The following is a 15,237-nucleotide window of genomic DNA, read 5'->3' as shown; positions in this document are numbered from 1 at the left end:
AAAACAAAACGGCAGAGTGTTACTGAACCAACCGAGGACGAAATAAAACCTCTACTTGAAAACAAAACCCCAAAAAATACAAAAAAAGCAACAAAATATGGAATAAAAGTATTTGATGGTAAGAATGTATCTTATTTTTTCAATAATTATTGTAGCATTTTTCACAAATTGCTACTGTCGTTCTGCCAGTTTGTTTGCATGTAGCTGAAATGATTTTGTCTGGCGTTTTTTATAAAGATTTTATTTATCGAATTTGCTAAAAATTAAAATGCTCCATTTCTCAAAATCCATTGAATGTGGATAGAATAAAACAGTTATTCCACTCAATCTCATCGTGCACTGTTTATAGCCAACATTGCGCTACGCGCCTCATCGGCTATCGGCTCATGTACGACTCGATTCCATGGAATAACTGTTTAAATATTCTGTATCTGGTATTTAAAATCTAGTGTTGACAAAGTGCAAATGATGCTAAGACATCAGTTTTAATCTACCAGTCACGACATCAAATTGGCTTGATTTCCAGGGTATCCTAACTACATTTAAGATGGGGAGAGGGAGAGAGGAAAAACACATACAAAACACCATGATGTGTCTGTTCACCTATCGCTAATCCTTCTCAGGGACAGCATCAAAAACAGATATATAACAAACGCTCTAAGCATGCTTGCTCAAAATATATCTGATGGGTACCACCAGTGGTTTAGGATTGGACACACCAGGCATTTGAAATCCGGGTGTTATAGAGAAATGGGCAAAAGCAATTTGTTGAAATTAGGAAACATCAAAGATGATCACATAAATGCAAGTACAAGCTATCCAATCGATTTAGTAATAATAAGTCAAGTTACATCTCCTCTCATTATCTCTAGCCGCTTTATCCTGTTCTACAGGGTCGCAGGCAAGCTGGAGCCTATCCCAGCTGACTACGGGCGAAAGGCGGGGTACACCCTGGACAAGTCGCCAGGTCATCACAGGGCTGACACATAGACACAGACAACCATTCACACTCACATTCACACCTACGGTCAATTTAGAGTCACCAGTTAACCTAACCTGCATGTCTTTGGACTGTGGGGGAAACCGGAGCACCCAGAGGAAACCCATGCGGACACGGGGAGAACATGCAAACTCCACACAGAAAGGCCCTCGCCAGCCATGGGGCTCGAACCTGGACCTTCTTGCTGTGAGGCGACAGCGCTAACCACTACACCACCGTGCCGCCCCCAAGTTACATTTAAAAAAGTATACAATGGGAATTTCTATAGGTCCAAGTTAGTTTGCAAAGTTCATTTGAGCTGATTTCTAGCAAGATCACCAGCTGTCTAACCAAACTGCAAGCCATAAACAGTAAAACATTAAACATTGAAAAATGATTAGATTAGATTAGATTAGATTAGATTAGATTAGAACTTTATTGATCCCTTCGGGAGGGTTCCTTCAGGGAAATTAAGATTCCAGCAGCATCATTACAGGATAAACAGAGAATAGAAAATAGAGAAAAAACTTCTAGATAAATTAGATTAAATTAAGTATTTACATATACAAATATAAAAAGAATAAGATATGTGGAAGGGGGGGGAAGTAAAAAAAAAGGGGGGGCAGCAGGAGAGATATTGCACATTATATTGCACATTGTCCGGTATTGCTTATTGTTAGGCTAGGCTACTGCTCCTTCCCATCCTCTGTCGGGAAGGAGCAGTAGCCTAGCCTAACAATAAGCAATACCAGACAATGCGACGTGGTTTAGATTTTTGCTAACCTTCAGCTTCAGAGTTTTATTTACTGTATTAAAAATAGGGTAATGATTTGCTGTTAGTGTACTTTTTTTTAGGTTGTAAAACTTTGCTATATTTTCTCTCAGGTGTATGGAACACTGCTTTGAAAAAATGTGAGCTAGTTAGTCAGTCAGATACAGTGCCCTCCATGGTTATTGGCACCCTTTGTAAAGATTAAGGGGGAAAAAAGCCACCTTTTGGTGAAGTAGCTTCGTCTCGGACTGAAAAAATGAGAAAAATCCAACCTTTAATTGAAATAAATTTATTCAGAGAAAAAAATCCCTCAAGAAATATTTTCAACTAAACACGTGCCACTATTATTGGCACCCCTGCATTTAATACTTTCTACAATCTTCTTTTGCCAGTAAAACAGCACTGAGTCTCCTATAACATTTTATAAGGTTGGAGATATAGAGCAGGGCATCTGAAACCATTTCTCTTTACACAATCTCTCCAGATCATCCAGGGTCCTTGACCCTGTCTCTTGCTCTCTCTCCTCTTCAGCTCAGCCCGCAGATTTTCAATGGGGTTCAGGTCAAGGGACTGAGATGACCATGGGAAAAGCTTGATTCTGTTTCAGCTAGCCATTTTTATGTTGATTTGGACATATGCTTCAGATCATTGTCCTGCTGGAAGCTCCAATGACGACCCAGTTTTAGTTTCCTGGCAGAGACCGCTAGATTTTGATTTAAAATGTCCTGGAAATTCATGGTGTCCATGATGCCATGTACCCTAACAAGGTTTCCAGGGTCTTTGGAGGAAAAACAGCCCCAAAACATCACACAGCTTCCACCATGTTTTACAGTTGAGATCGGGTTCTTTTCATCATAACCATCCTTCTTTTTACGCCAAACCCACCTTGAGTGTTTATTGCCAAAAAGCTTAATTTTTTGTTACATTAGACCATAGAACATGATTCCAATCAACGTTGTAGTAGCATTTCACAAATTTCAGGTGCTTATGTTTGTGATGAACTGTGAGAAAAAGGCTTTTTTTTTTTTCCTGGCATATCTTCCAAATAATCTGTTAACATGGAGATGGTGTCTGATTGTGGTTTTGGAGAATTGGAAACCCCAAGATTTTACTTTTTCTTGTAAGTCACCAACCGTGTTCCTTGGGGATTTTTTTAATGAGTCTCTTACCATCCTCCTCACTGTATGTGGGGACAAAATAAACTTGGCTCCTCTTCCAGGTAAGTTTGTGACAGTTCCAGTTGGTGTCTGCTTTTTTTATTATTATTATTGCCATAACAGTAGAAATAGGCATTTTCAGGCAAATAACTATTTTATTTATTTATTTTTAATAACAGTTCCCTGACTCATGAAGGTCAACACACTCCCTTTGCTTTGTGTGTTCTCTTATCTTTCCCATGTTGATGGATGACTAAGCAAATTGGCCTCCGTGTCACCTCATATTTGTACCCCAGTTGATCAGGAAGTCATGGATTACAGCTTGAAAGTTCCTATACACTCCAGTCAACACGAAAATGGACAATTTAAATGGGAAACATGCTTCAATTACATTGTTTGTTTTCACTATAATTTCCTGAGGTGCCAGTAATAGTGTCGCATGTGTTTTTGTTGAAAATTTTCTTGATGAGGGATTTGTTTTTCTCCGAGTAAATATATTTCAATTAAACAATGGATTTTTCTCATTTTTTCAGTGTGAGATGAAAAAATCTCACCAAAAGGTGGATTTTTTTCCTTAACTCTTTCTTTACAAGAGGTGCCAATAATTGTGGAGGGCACTGTATATACCATAAAATTATGGTGGATTTATAAGTCCATGACTATAGCTTTAATCAAATCATGTTTTCTAAGCTTGAGTGAATGTGTACTCTTGGTGCTTCAGCTCACCCACTGTTGACTCTTTCTATCTTGTGCTTTCTCGGTATGTCCACATGGTGTTCACGGCTCCTAAAGTGATGACCCACAAGCGTGCACATAGTGATGAGGCCAGTAAGATCACAGTTTCCTCACGTCCCAGTACGGCTGTAGAGAGTGTAAAAGGCCAGAACATGCTGCTCTCTAAGTCCACCCTCTGCATCAATGGCAGCCATGTTTACTCTGAGCCCATCTACTCCAAAGGACCTGGAAGTCTTCCAATCAAGCGCACGCTACTCGAGAAATGCTCTCCTTTATCACGCTCGCTGCAGAATCTTACCCGTCGCAATGAAGACACACAGAGGCGTAGCTCCATTGACAAGAGCAAAAAGGAGCTTGAGGGAGAGGCTGAGGGCTTTTCAAAGGTGGGAATCAGTATCTCAGAAGGGAAGCCGGTGCAGGCTACTGCCCCCCTGGTGATGGCTTCTTCCACTGCAGATGTCTCAGATAAAGGGAAGAAGCTGAGGAAGACTCTGTTTTCCAGCGGAAGGAGTGACTCTCTCCCAGCCAAACCCGAGCAGGGTCAGGAGGGACGTCTACGTGGCTGGTTTGGTTCCAGTGACACCCAAAACAAGCCAAGGTGAGTGACTGCGATGAAGCACTTACAGAATCCAAAAATATACACTTCCTGACCATGGTACTGTTTTCTGTAAATCTCTGTTCTCTGAGTATTTATACATGTTTACAGTTTGTCATCTTGAATATTTATCTGCATCTTTCAGGCTCAATGAAATACGTACACTGGAACTGTTATGTTTTATCATTTAATGCTTCACACGTTTACCATGTATCAGTCATCCTGTATTGCAACCCTTCAAACATTTTCAGTTATGTATTTTTTGCAGAAGAAAGCATCCCCTATGGATAATGCTTATTATTTTGACATATTTGCATTGTTTGTGCATGCACATATTTTAGAAGGTTAATTATCCGCTTGGTTAATGTCCTCCCTTTTTTTTAATTATTTTTTTTATTTTTAATTTTTTTAATGCATTTGATTTTCTGTTGCTAAGTAGTTTTTTTTTGTGAGTAATAGCATGTTTTACAGAGACTGGACACATTTTTATTACTGTTTTTGTTATTATAGCTTATACCTCCATTTCATTTAAACTAATCAGCAATTTTAAGCTGTCAGGTTTTTCCATTATGTTCTCAGCATTTTTTATGTAACAGGAATGGACATTTTTAATGCAGAATAATTAAGATTTTTTTCGTAGTGATTAATTCATTCAAAGAGATGGTCTAAATCAAGCCATGCCACAACATGCCAAAAAGGCACGGTGTAGTCAACGCCAATGGTAATCAGCCAATCTAAAGCTTTTCACTGATGTTTCACTGATATGAAGAGGTTTTTTTTTTTTTCTTATCTTATAGAGAAAGTCTTTTTATAAATCCCTCTAGCAGCAGCAGTTATGGCCCTAATACACATGGATATGACTAAGAGGACTACTTGTGCCTTCCCTCCACAGGCTGGGAGTTCCTCCTAAAGTAGAAAGCAGCCCAGAAACATCCGTTTCCCTCCCTCCCTGCTACCCCACTCTACCACCACGCTCTCTTCCCCTAGTTTCTGTTACTAGCCAAACGCCATCCTCTCCTGCTGGCCCTCCCACTAATCCATTCTCCCATTCCTCATCTTCACCACCCTCCCTCTCCCCTACCAACCCTTTCCTCACACGACTGCAAAGGAACCCGTTTTTTGAGGAGCTCATAGCCGAGGAAGCTTTGAAATCTCCTCCTGCGATTTCTGGTTACCACAACTCTCCATTCAACCATTACCCAGCATTCCCTCCAAGGAGTGGCCTTCCAAGCACTATCCACGATGGTACACCAAACAAATTGTCCTCTATAAAGAGAGAGAGGCCTCGGAGTGTAGCTAGGCAGAGGTCCCTCCCTGTCTTCATGCCTGGGACACCAGAGACAGCCACTGTGAACTCTAGTAATGCAACACGAGCAAGCCGTCCTTTATCTGAGAGCAGGGGGGAATGGGATGAATTTGAAGCTTTGGCCACTAGCCGTCTTAAATCGCCAGTTGGGAATCCCACTCAACCACCCTCAGCCACAATCCCTGGTTCACCTCCTAACTCTCATCCAGTTGAATACTGCAGTATTAAACCGAAAACAGGGATCATAATTAATGAAAGAATCTCCAAGGATTGTAACCTACCTGCTTTAGCCTCACGAAGGCCAGTGAGGACCCCGGTGCCCATTCAAGAGAGGTGCTCAGACAGCTGGCTAGACAGAGCACAGGAGCTTGCGGTCCAAAAAGAAGCTTGTGTGCTCTTCCAGACAGATTTGGCTTCCCTACGACATCGAGAAAGACTTAAAGAGACGAACACCAAAGCTTCCCATTTAGGTAAAGACTTGCACTGTGCTACTCTGGAGCAGAATGCAAACATTTGTCCACCTTCACATACTGTACAAATGCCCAGAGATGAAAATCTAGAAAATGGACAAGAGAAAAATTTGACTGAAGGAGGTCTAAATATTGCACTAAAGAATTCACAGTATGGGTATGAACACATACGGGGAAACTCCCAGTATTCTGGAAGTGATAACACTGTGCCCAGTACGCCATTTAGCCTCTCAGACTGTGATACAACTGTAAGTGAGTCACTGTGCAGCGACTTTCAGGTTCCGATAAATCCAGAGTCCTCCTCCGAACAGAAGCCCTTTTCTGATCGGCAGATTGAGAACATAATCCCTACTGGAGACATTACTACTCCAGATTCCAATAACAATAATACAAATGATTCTTCTCAGTTTGCTTTTATTGATTGTGACAGCTCACCTTCAGATGTGGACCAGACTATTTTTGGAATGATGGATAAAGACAGAAACAAAGGATCAACCCAGTGCCCAAATTCTAGAGATGTCGAGTCGTCTGGGATTTTGTCAGGATGTGGGTTCTCCTCAGTGCCTCCTCAAGATTTACTAAACAAAATGGCAGAGCTAGGATCAGTTTCCCTAAAGGAAACTCCAGATACTGTTGTTAGTTCAACTGGAATGTCCAACAATAATCATTCTGAGAAATCCTGTGACAACTTGGAACAACAAAGCGTCCATCCACATTCAGATTTTACTATAAGGGTTGAATCAGAGGATCCCAATCACAAAGAGAGCTCTGTAAGTCCACAAACAATCCTCCAACGAGACAGGGATGACGGAAGTGTGATGGCACAGCTTAAACCTGAGGCAACAGAGGACAACGCAGGCTTAGATGCCCCACATGATGTTGAATACTCTCTGATTTATGACGAGATTAAGGCTAAAACAGCTGAAATTAAGCCAGAAGCAAATGGATCCAATGTTCCTGTTTCAGAGAGCAACAAGATCAGTTTTGAGGACTTGCATGCCCGAGTAGCACCAAGAGGTTCAAGAAGCCCTTCCAAAACAGAAGTTAGATCAGCACGCATTAGAACACGTTCCACTACAAACTCCCCCAAGACTGACCCCAGTGCAGTTTTATCAACCGCGAGCTCTGACATCAGTTCAACCAAACCTCCTTTGTCAGATCTCATTTTGCATACAAGTCCATCCATTTCTTTCTCTCATCCTAATGCCACTTCTTCTGACCCCAACCCGTCCTCTGTTATGCATGACCCAACCACAAGGCCCGGCTTGGGAAGCACTCTGGCCGAGGCCTCGTACACCACCTCCACACTCCAGCTGCAGGCTACTGCAAAGCACACACTCACCCCAGAGGAGGCAGAGCCAGCTAGCAGTCGCCCTCCCGCTGAGGAGAGCAGGTGAGACCTCAGAGCCTCCTTGAGTGTATTCACTCCTCCCCTCCTCCCTCACCTGAGACACGCACTCCATTCTGACACCCAGGTGCAGGAGGACAGGGTTACATACATGTCTAATTTGGTCTGTTCTAGTCCTGGTCTTTCTTTGTCCATCTCCTGCTACAATGCTATATTCAGCTTTGCTCCTGTGATGTCCTTTCTTTTGCTCGGTTTCTCTTTCATTTGCTTTGTTTCTCGCTTTTTATTTTTGCTTCTTATGATTCTTGCATCTGTTTCAAAGCAGCATAAGAGATTTATAAACAGAAGAGTTTAGACTGAACTAATAGTTGAAATACTGAAATATTGTATGTGCTCTTTAGCATTAGAGTGTTTAAATGATGTTGCTGGGTTATAAACCCAAGCATTCACTGAAATCAACCTGCATGTTCTTCAGTAAGATTACAACCAAACATGACGATATCCATTTAAATTCTTGCCACTAAGGCTGCACAATAGAACCAAAATACTGTTTAATATTGTGATTATGATATGCTTTCCCTTATTATTAAATAATATTGGCTGGCGTTGAGCGGCATGTCAGATATATTCCATTCAGCTAGCATGATGCTGAACGAATCGAAGACGAGTTCAATATCATGCTAGCTGAATGGAATATATCTGATATACCATGAAAAAAAGCCATTATTATTATTATTATTATTATACATACACATTATTTTCGGGTGTTCAACGCATCTTTCTCTTTCAAAATTCTCTCAAAAGCTTCCATATTTAACGAAGCAAACCTGATGGTTTGTTTACAATTACAATTGTTTGTTTACAAATTGTTACCGTCGCTCGCTTTGCGCAGAAGTTTTGTCTCCGATGTGTGACGTCATGTCTTGACGACAACCATGCAATATCATAAACCATATTCAACGCTCATTCTCCATTGGGTAGAGTGACATAATACATGTAGGATAAGCGATATGCTAACAGTATTGCATGCTATCAAACCAAATGAATAAAACCCGCTAGAAGGGAATAGAATACATGTTCTTATTCCATCGAAAAAGTGTCCTGTATGTATGATATGTAATATTGGCCAACAATATTATATAGAGTAGAGGCAAGTACCTGATATTGTGTAGTTCTGATATCCGCACAGTAACCACGCCTGCTTTCTACAAGCTTCTGTTGCTAAATTATGTGAAATGTCTGTCATGATAGCAGTGTGCTTTTAAGACGATTTAATCCCTGTGTTCAAGTGAAAGCAGTGTCAGTAAATCACAATCATATTCACAACACCATACATGGCAGTACATGAGGCTCACAAATGTCATATCCAGTCCAATACTTATCCAGTGTTTCAGAACAGAATCCACACCAATTCCAAAGCTCAATCTTAAATTGCTGCATCACTAATTTTTGACTACAATTCTCAGGTATGTGTTGAAGATCCTTTATTGAGAAAGTCTGAGATTGATCAGAATACAAACAATGAAAGAAAGCACACTCGTATTTTACAGATATTTTACAGTCCCAGTATTAGGCAAGGTCACTGAATCTTTCCTGAGATTTTTCAGTGCAACAAACTTTCTTTTACTGTCTCATCACGTCAGTCTTTCATTGCTGAAAACTAACAAAATTAGTCACAGTTGCTACTGTTTTGCATTGCTTAACCTGATACTATAAAGCTTTTAATGTTCTAATTATTTTAAAGTGCTTGATTTCTCATTATTATTGTTGCTTGTTCAGCCCTCATCCAGTGAAGCCTCTGACCACCACAGCAGTGCCGGGAGAGAAGAAATCAGTACTGGAGAAACTGCGCTCCTCCATCCACCCTGGGCGTTCCACACAGCAGAGCGTAGCTGAACCGGAGAAACCCCAGGTAGTGCAAGCATTCGGATTTAACAAAACCTCACTCACCAAGGTTCAACTGGTAACATTAATAACATAAGAATAGAAAATTCAAGATCTAAGAAGGCAGACAGTTCCTACAGGAATCTCAGACACTGACCAGAGAGTTCTAGAGAAGCAAGATTATATACTGTACATTTTTATATTATGTGCTAAGCACAGATACGTTTTCAATATTAATCAACACTGAATTTGTCATTAAATCCAAGGATAAATGTACCGGTAATACCAATTCTAAATATGGGGAAACCCAAAATGGCCGAATCCAGTTCAGACACTATGAAAGTGGAAGAATTTCACTCAGAGACTCACAGATAATTAACCTGTGCATTCTGTTCAGGTTAAAATGACATTATTCTATCCACATTCACTGGATATGAGCAATTGCGTGCTCTGATTGGCTACTCTTCTACTAGGCCATCAGCTCATATACTGTGAGTAGAAAAAAAAATGGCAGAGCGTGTTCCTGAATCAACCAAGGGCGAAATAAAAACTTGAAAACAAACCCCAAAAATTGTTCTCAAGTATTTAAACGAAACAGAAATAGCTAAAAGAATATAGCAGCACCCCTCCCCCCAAAAAATAAATAAATAAATAAATAAATAAATGGTAATAATCTGCTGTTCCACACCCCAGCCCAGTCGGTGGCAGTAATGCACCTTTAAGTTGATTTTCCAACCGCCAAAAAAAAAAAACCCTAAAGAAGAAAACCCCCAAAAATACCAAAAAGCAACAAAATATAGAATAAAAGTATTTGATAGTAAGAATTTTTTTTTAAATAAACTTTTCAAGAATTATCTCATCTCATTATCTCTAGCCGCTTTATCCTGTTCTACAGGGTCATTCATTCATTCATTCATTATACAGGAATTTTTAAAAGTAACAAACAGTTACAGTTTAAAGGGCCTGGCTCAGCTTCAGCTGGTTTTCAGCAGGTTCCTGTTCTGCAGCACATAAAACAACAGGAATACAAAACACCAACTATAAACACCACAATACAGTACAATAACAGCAACAAAAATGTGGGACAAGGATAAAAGTAAAAAAAAAAAATATTACACAGACATAAATCAGTTAAGGTTTTGAATAATATCAGTGTATGTAAGTATATATGATGTGTTAGTGGTTACAAGTATAACTATTCAGCAAAAGAAATATATAAGCCTTTTTAAAATGAGTAATAGATGGTGTTATTCTGATGTGGTGTGGAATATCATTCCATATTTTAGTGTAAGTGTGAAAGAATGATCGCTGGCCATAGGTGTTTCTAAAGGCTGGCACTGTAAGAAGTGCCCTAGTTACTGATCTTGTTGTCCGCCCCTGTTGCATGTTAGTTGTTGGAAGGAACACAGCAAGACTAGCTATGGGACAGTTTGATTGTAGCTGAAAGTAAAATGTCATAACATGGGTGTTTAATATAGTTCTGAAAAGTGAGAGCATTTGAGTGAGTGAGTGCAGTACAGTGATGTGTCCAACTAGGAAGTTGATGGTGGATCTTAAATGCTCTGTTGTATAATCTAGCAATTGGTTCTGTGATTTCTTTTGTAGTGAGAGACCAAATAGGAAGACAATAAGATAATGTTGAAAGAATAATTGCATGTAAATATGTGTGTGATACTGAGTGACAAATATGGTCTGATCTTACTATAAACATATAGCTTCTGATTAACTTTACTTGCTAACTTAATTGTGTGTTCTCTGTAAGTAAGATGTGAATCCAAAATCACTCCAAGATATTTATAGGTTTTTGTGGTCACAAGGTTTTGATTTGAAAGGGTAATAGGGACAGAGATGGACAGGCTTTTCCTTTGGGAATAAAAATACATACATTCAGTCTTCTTGACGTTGATGGTTAAATGATTTGTGTCCAGCCAATCATGAAGATGCTGAAGGTCAGATAATAGTTTTAAATTAATATAGTGTTAGGGTCAGAATCAGAAAGAAAAATAGCAGTGTCATCGGCATACAACAAACAGTTTGAGAATTTACAAATGCAAGGAAGATCATTTATATACAGCAGGAAAAGTAACGGACCAAGTATACTACCTTGGGGGACACCCATATTACACTCTTTAGAGTCAGATCTTTCATGACCAATCTTAACAACTTGTGACCTATTAGTGAGATATGAAGACAGCATTGAGATCACAGAAGAAGATAACTGAAATGAAATAAGTTTGTCCAACAGAATCTGATGGTTTACAGTATCAAAAGCTTTACGGAAATCAAAAATAGCACCAGTTATATGGCCTTTGTTTAAAGAGTGTCTTATGTGTTCTGTAAATAATAATAGTGCCGTCATAGTTGATCGCTTGGCACGAAAACCATGCTGGGAGTCATTGAGCCAGTTTCCATTTTCAAGGTAAAAACTTAATTGATTACAGAGGATTTTTTCAAGTAATTTGGTTGCAGGCAAGCTGGAGCCTATCCCAGCTGACTACGGGCGAAAGGCGGGGTACACCCTGGACAAGTCGCCAGGTCATCACAGGGCTGACACACAGACACAGACAACCATTCACACTCACACCTCCGGTCAATTTAGAGTCACCAGTTAACCTAACCTGCATGTCTTTGGACTGTGAGGGAAACCGGAGCATCCGGAGGAAACCCACGCGGACACGGGGAGAACATGCAAACTCCACACAGAAAGGCCCTCACCGGCCACAGGGCTCGAACCTGGACCTTCTTGCTGTGAGGCTACAGCGCTAACCACTACACCACCGTGCCGCCCTTTTATTCATCAAATTTGCTAAAAATAAAAATTAAAAAATGCTCCGTATCTCAAAATCCAGTGAATGTGGATAGAATAAAACAGTTATTCCACTCAATTTTGTTGTACATGGCTTATAGCTGACCCGCCACTACGCGCCTCATTGGCTATCAGCTCATGTACAACTCACTTTTGTGGAATAACTGTTAATTAACCTTTGTGGGCATTGATCGTTTTTCTACTGTACACACAGGACAAATTTAACTTTGGTGCATCTGCTATAACATTATATTACACAGGCTGTGTTCAGATCAGGTCAGTTTGGTCACCTGCCAGTTCCCCTCTCATGAGCCAGCTCTCTGATCTCATATTACGCCTAACGGTTGAGGCACATTAAGGCAGCCAGGCACACCTTTTTGACCTGCTGCTCATAAAGGGTCACGAGGCAGTGTAACACAATCCGAGGAAAAGGCTATCTACCTTCTTCCGCATACATGAACTCTGAGACACCCACAACTGGTTAGTGTCAGTCTGACTGACAGGTGAGCGAGAGTATGCCATCCCTCCTACCTAGAAAACATGACCAATTTTGCTCCCTTGTCTCCAAGCAACTGTGTGCATCCCAAAACCATAGATGTATTCACGGTTTGTCATTTCAAATATTATCTTCTATTTCAGGTCAATATGACTTGTGAACATTACATCCATTATTAAGTAGCAAACAGAACATAGTCATTAAAATAAAAAGTACTTTAGGTTATTCTGCTTATTCTAACCAGACAGACTCATAAGGGTACTCGTTAATGTACCATACTTCCTTGTTTTTTCTGACACATGACAATCCTATTTTTGTGTGTTTTGTGGATCTCTTTGTCTGGGCCCAGGTGTGTATGTCGGAGGCCTACACTCACTACCAGACTCTGAGTAACATGGAGCTGATTGCTCTACTGCTGCAACAGGAGATGGCTGCGGAGAGACAGCGGGCTGAGTCAGAACTACAGGCCACGCTGTTGGAGAAGCGTGAGGCTGAGCTGAAGAAGCTAAAGGTCCAGGTGCGAGATCTGGAGGACTACATTGACAAGCTGCTGGTGCGCATCATGGAGCAAACGCCCACCTTGCTGCAGGTACGCGCCCGGCCCAAATGATGTGTACCTCACCCGTGTGAACTACAGCTGACATTGTGCACCCGTTTGCAATCCTCAAAACAGCTACAATACTGTCCCATCCACCGTGATACAGTCAAGCTTTGCCAACTTCGTTTTGGACAATACAGGGCCAAAATCATTGGAACATTATTCAACCAGTGATCTTTCATGTTTTTCGCTAGAATGTCGCTGCTGTAGGTTTTGCTGCGTAGAGGATTGATTTAAACACATTAAGGACTGGAGTAGAAATATACCTCCAAAATTCAAATAATATCACTTTGCATATATTACACGTATTCATGACTTCCAAGATTCTTTCCAGAAAACAAAAAAATCTTCCAAGAAAACAGACCACAAATTGCAAATCAAACACTGCCTATAGAGAAGTCTGATTTATTGCTCTTGTACACAAGCACTCAAGGATCATTTATTTGTTTGAAACTGAACAAAACAATAAAGAAAGACAAACATTATGTGGCCAAATGTTTATGGACACCTAACCATCACGTCCATTTATGTGGTTTTTTTTTTTTTTTTTTGAAAATCTCATTCCAGATTTGTCCCCCTTTGCTGTTTATAATAATCTCCACTCCTCTCTGAAGACTTTTCACTAGATTTTAGAGCATGGCTGTGAGGATTTGCTCATTCAGTTGCAAGTGTGTTAATGAGGTCAGGCACTGATGTTGTGCGAGAAGGCCTGGGGCAAACCAGGTCTTCATGGACCTTGCTTTGTGCATAGGGGCATTGAAATCCTGGAACAAGTTTGGTTCCAGTGTTAGTGAAGGGAAATTGTAAATCTACTGTATACAATTGTGTGTGTCCAATTTTGTCTAACAGTTTGGGGATGGCCAACATATGGGTATGATGATCAGGTGTCCACAAACATTTGGCCATTAGTATATTTCTGTCATCCCCCCCCCCTTTGCGATCCTTGAGCTTTTCTGCATTTCAAATCTATACCAATGGTTCCTAAGAACAATATGTGTAGCTTGTATGCTATGACTGACCTTTATTCAGAAATGCTTTTTAGAAACTCTGCTTTCTTCCTGCTTGAATGGATTTTGGACAATCCAAGAAAAAAAACCCTTTTGTTTTCCTCCGTGAACACTTCAGTGAATCGTTCAGTTATGTGCTTCCAGGTGTTCAAATTAAACAGAAATTCTCAGGTTGGTCATCCAAGAGCGAAATGTTTTTCATGAATAAATGTGAAATTCTGTTCTGACCCTCCAAAACATTTTGGATGTAAAATAGTCAATTTCTATTATAAGTCTGTAAATATTGCTAACACTTGATTTACAGACATACCTTACACTGTATTATGCAATGACTTGATGCTTAAAACAGTCAGCTTCTTATATAATATCTCGGCAAAAAGAAAGCATGATTATCATCGCAATTGAAAACCTACATGTAAGCTATGCAATAGTATATGCTAGGCATCACACAGTAGTTGTTCATCATATTGTTATATATAATCCCATAGCTGTTTGCTGTAAAAGTCGCTGGATTTGCAATTGTGCAAAGGAAAATGACCATGACACAACCACAGGAACCTACATCATTCAGATTGTTAAAGAATGCAATGATGGCTGTGCTTTTTTTTTTCCCTCAAAAGACTTCTTAATGCTCTGACATTTGTTAAAATTGACATATTCCTTGTTTTCATTTTAAATGCAGTATTAACAGTGCATCTGTCTGTCTTAGATTGTCTGTCTTAATGTTAATTTACATTTTCCCAAAGCTTTTCATTAAGACATTGTTTGCATAAGCAGTGAGTTTATCTGTATTATTGAATGCTGAAGAAAGAAACCTTTACTGTTGCAGAAAGATTTGTTGAGTAAATAATTTCATACTAAGTTTATCAGTAACAGTTTTCAGTTACTCTTCTACCGTATGTTGACTGAATGTTGAAGAGGTTGAACTTCACCATTGCAGCGATGTTATGGCTAAAGCCGTAAAGCACTGTGAGAGTACGTTTTGTTTGTTTGTTTTTCCCCTCACTTCTACAAGTTATACTTTTGTTACATAGCTTTTCCAGAACATTCCCATTTGTGTTTTACCAAGTTTTATTTATTCTAA

At 39.9% G+C, this 15,237-nt stretch overlaps 1 protein-coding gene across 2 annotated transcripts in view; it reads left to right on the top strand.

Annotated features, from left to right (window-relative positions):
* Positions 1–15,237, top strand: part of rab11fip5b (RAB11 family interacting protein 5b (class I)) — a 26,584-nt gene extending 11,347 nt beyond the window's left edge. The window contains exons 3-6 of one of the 2 annotated variants that reach the window (XM_060928092.1): positions 3,701–4,241; positions 7,273–7,407; positions 9,142–9,274; positions 12,898–15,237. In XM_060928092.1, the coding sequence (XP_060784075.1) occupies positions 3,701–4,241; positions 7,273–7,407; positions 9,142–9,274; positions 12,898–13,158 (1,070 nt within the window). In that variant the 3' untranslated portion in view covers positions 13,159–15,237. Of the gene's footprint in view, positions 1–3,700; positions 4,242–5,130; positions 7,408–9,141; positions 9,275–12,897 lie in introns of both variants that reach the window. The other variant, XM_060928091.1, reaches the window with a different exon arrangement.

This window comes from Neoarius graeffei, chromosome 8, assembly GCF_027579695.1.
Source record: "Neoarius graeffei isolate fNeoGra1 chromosome 8, fNeoGra1.pri, whole genome shotgun sequence".
NCBI lineage: Eukaryota > Metazoa > Chordata > Actinopteri > Siluriformes > Ariidae > Neoarius > Neoarius graeffei.
Note: the sequence above shows the minus strand (reverse complement) of the source record. Positions and strands in the feature narration are given on the sequence as shown.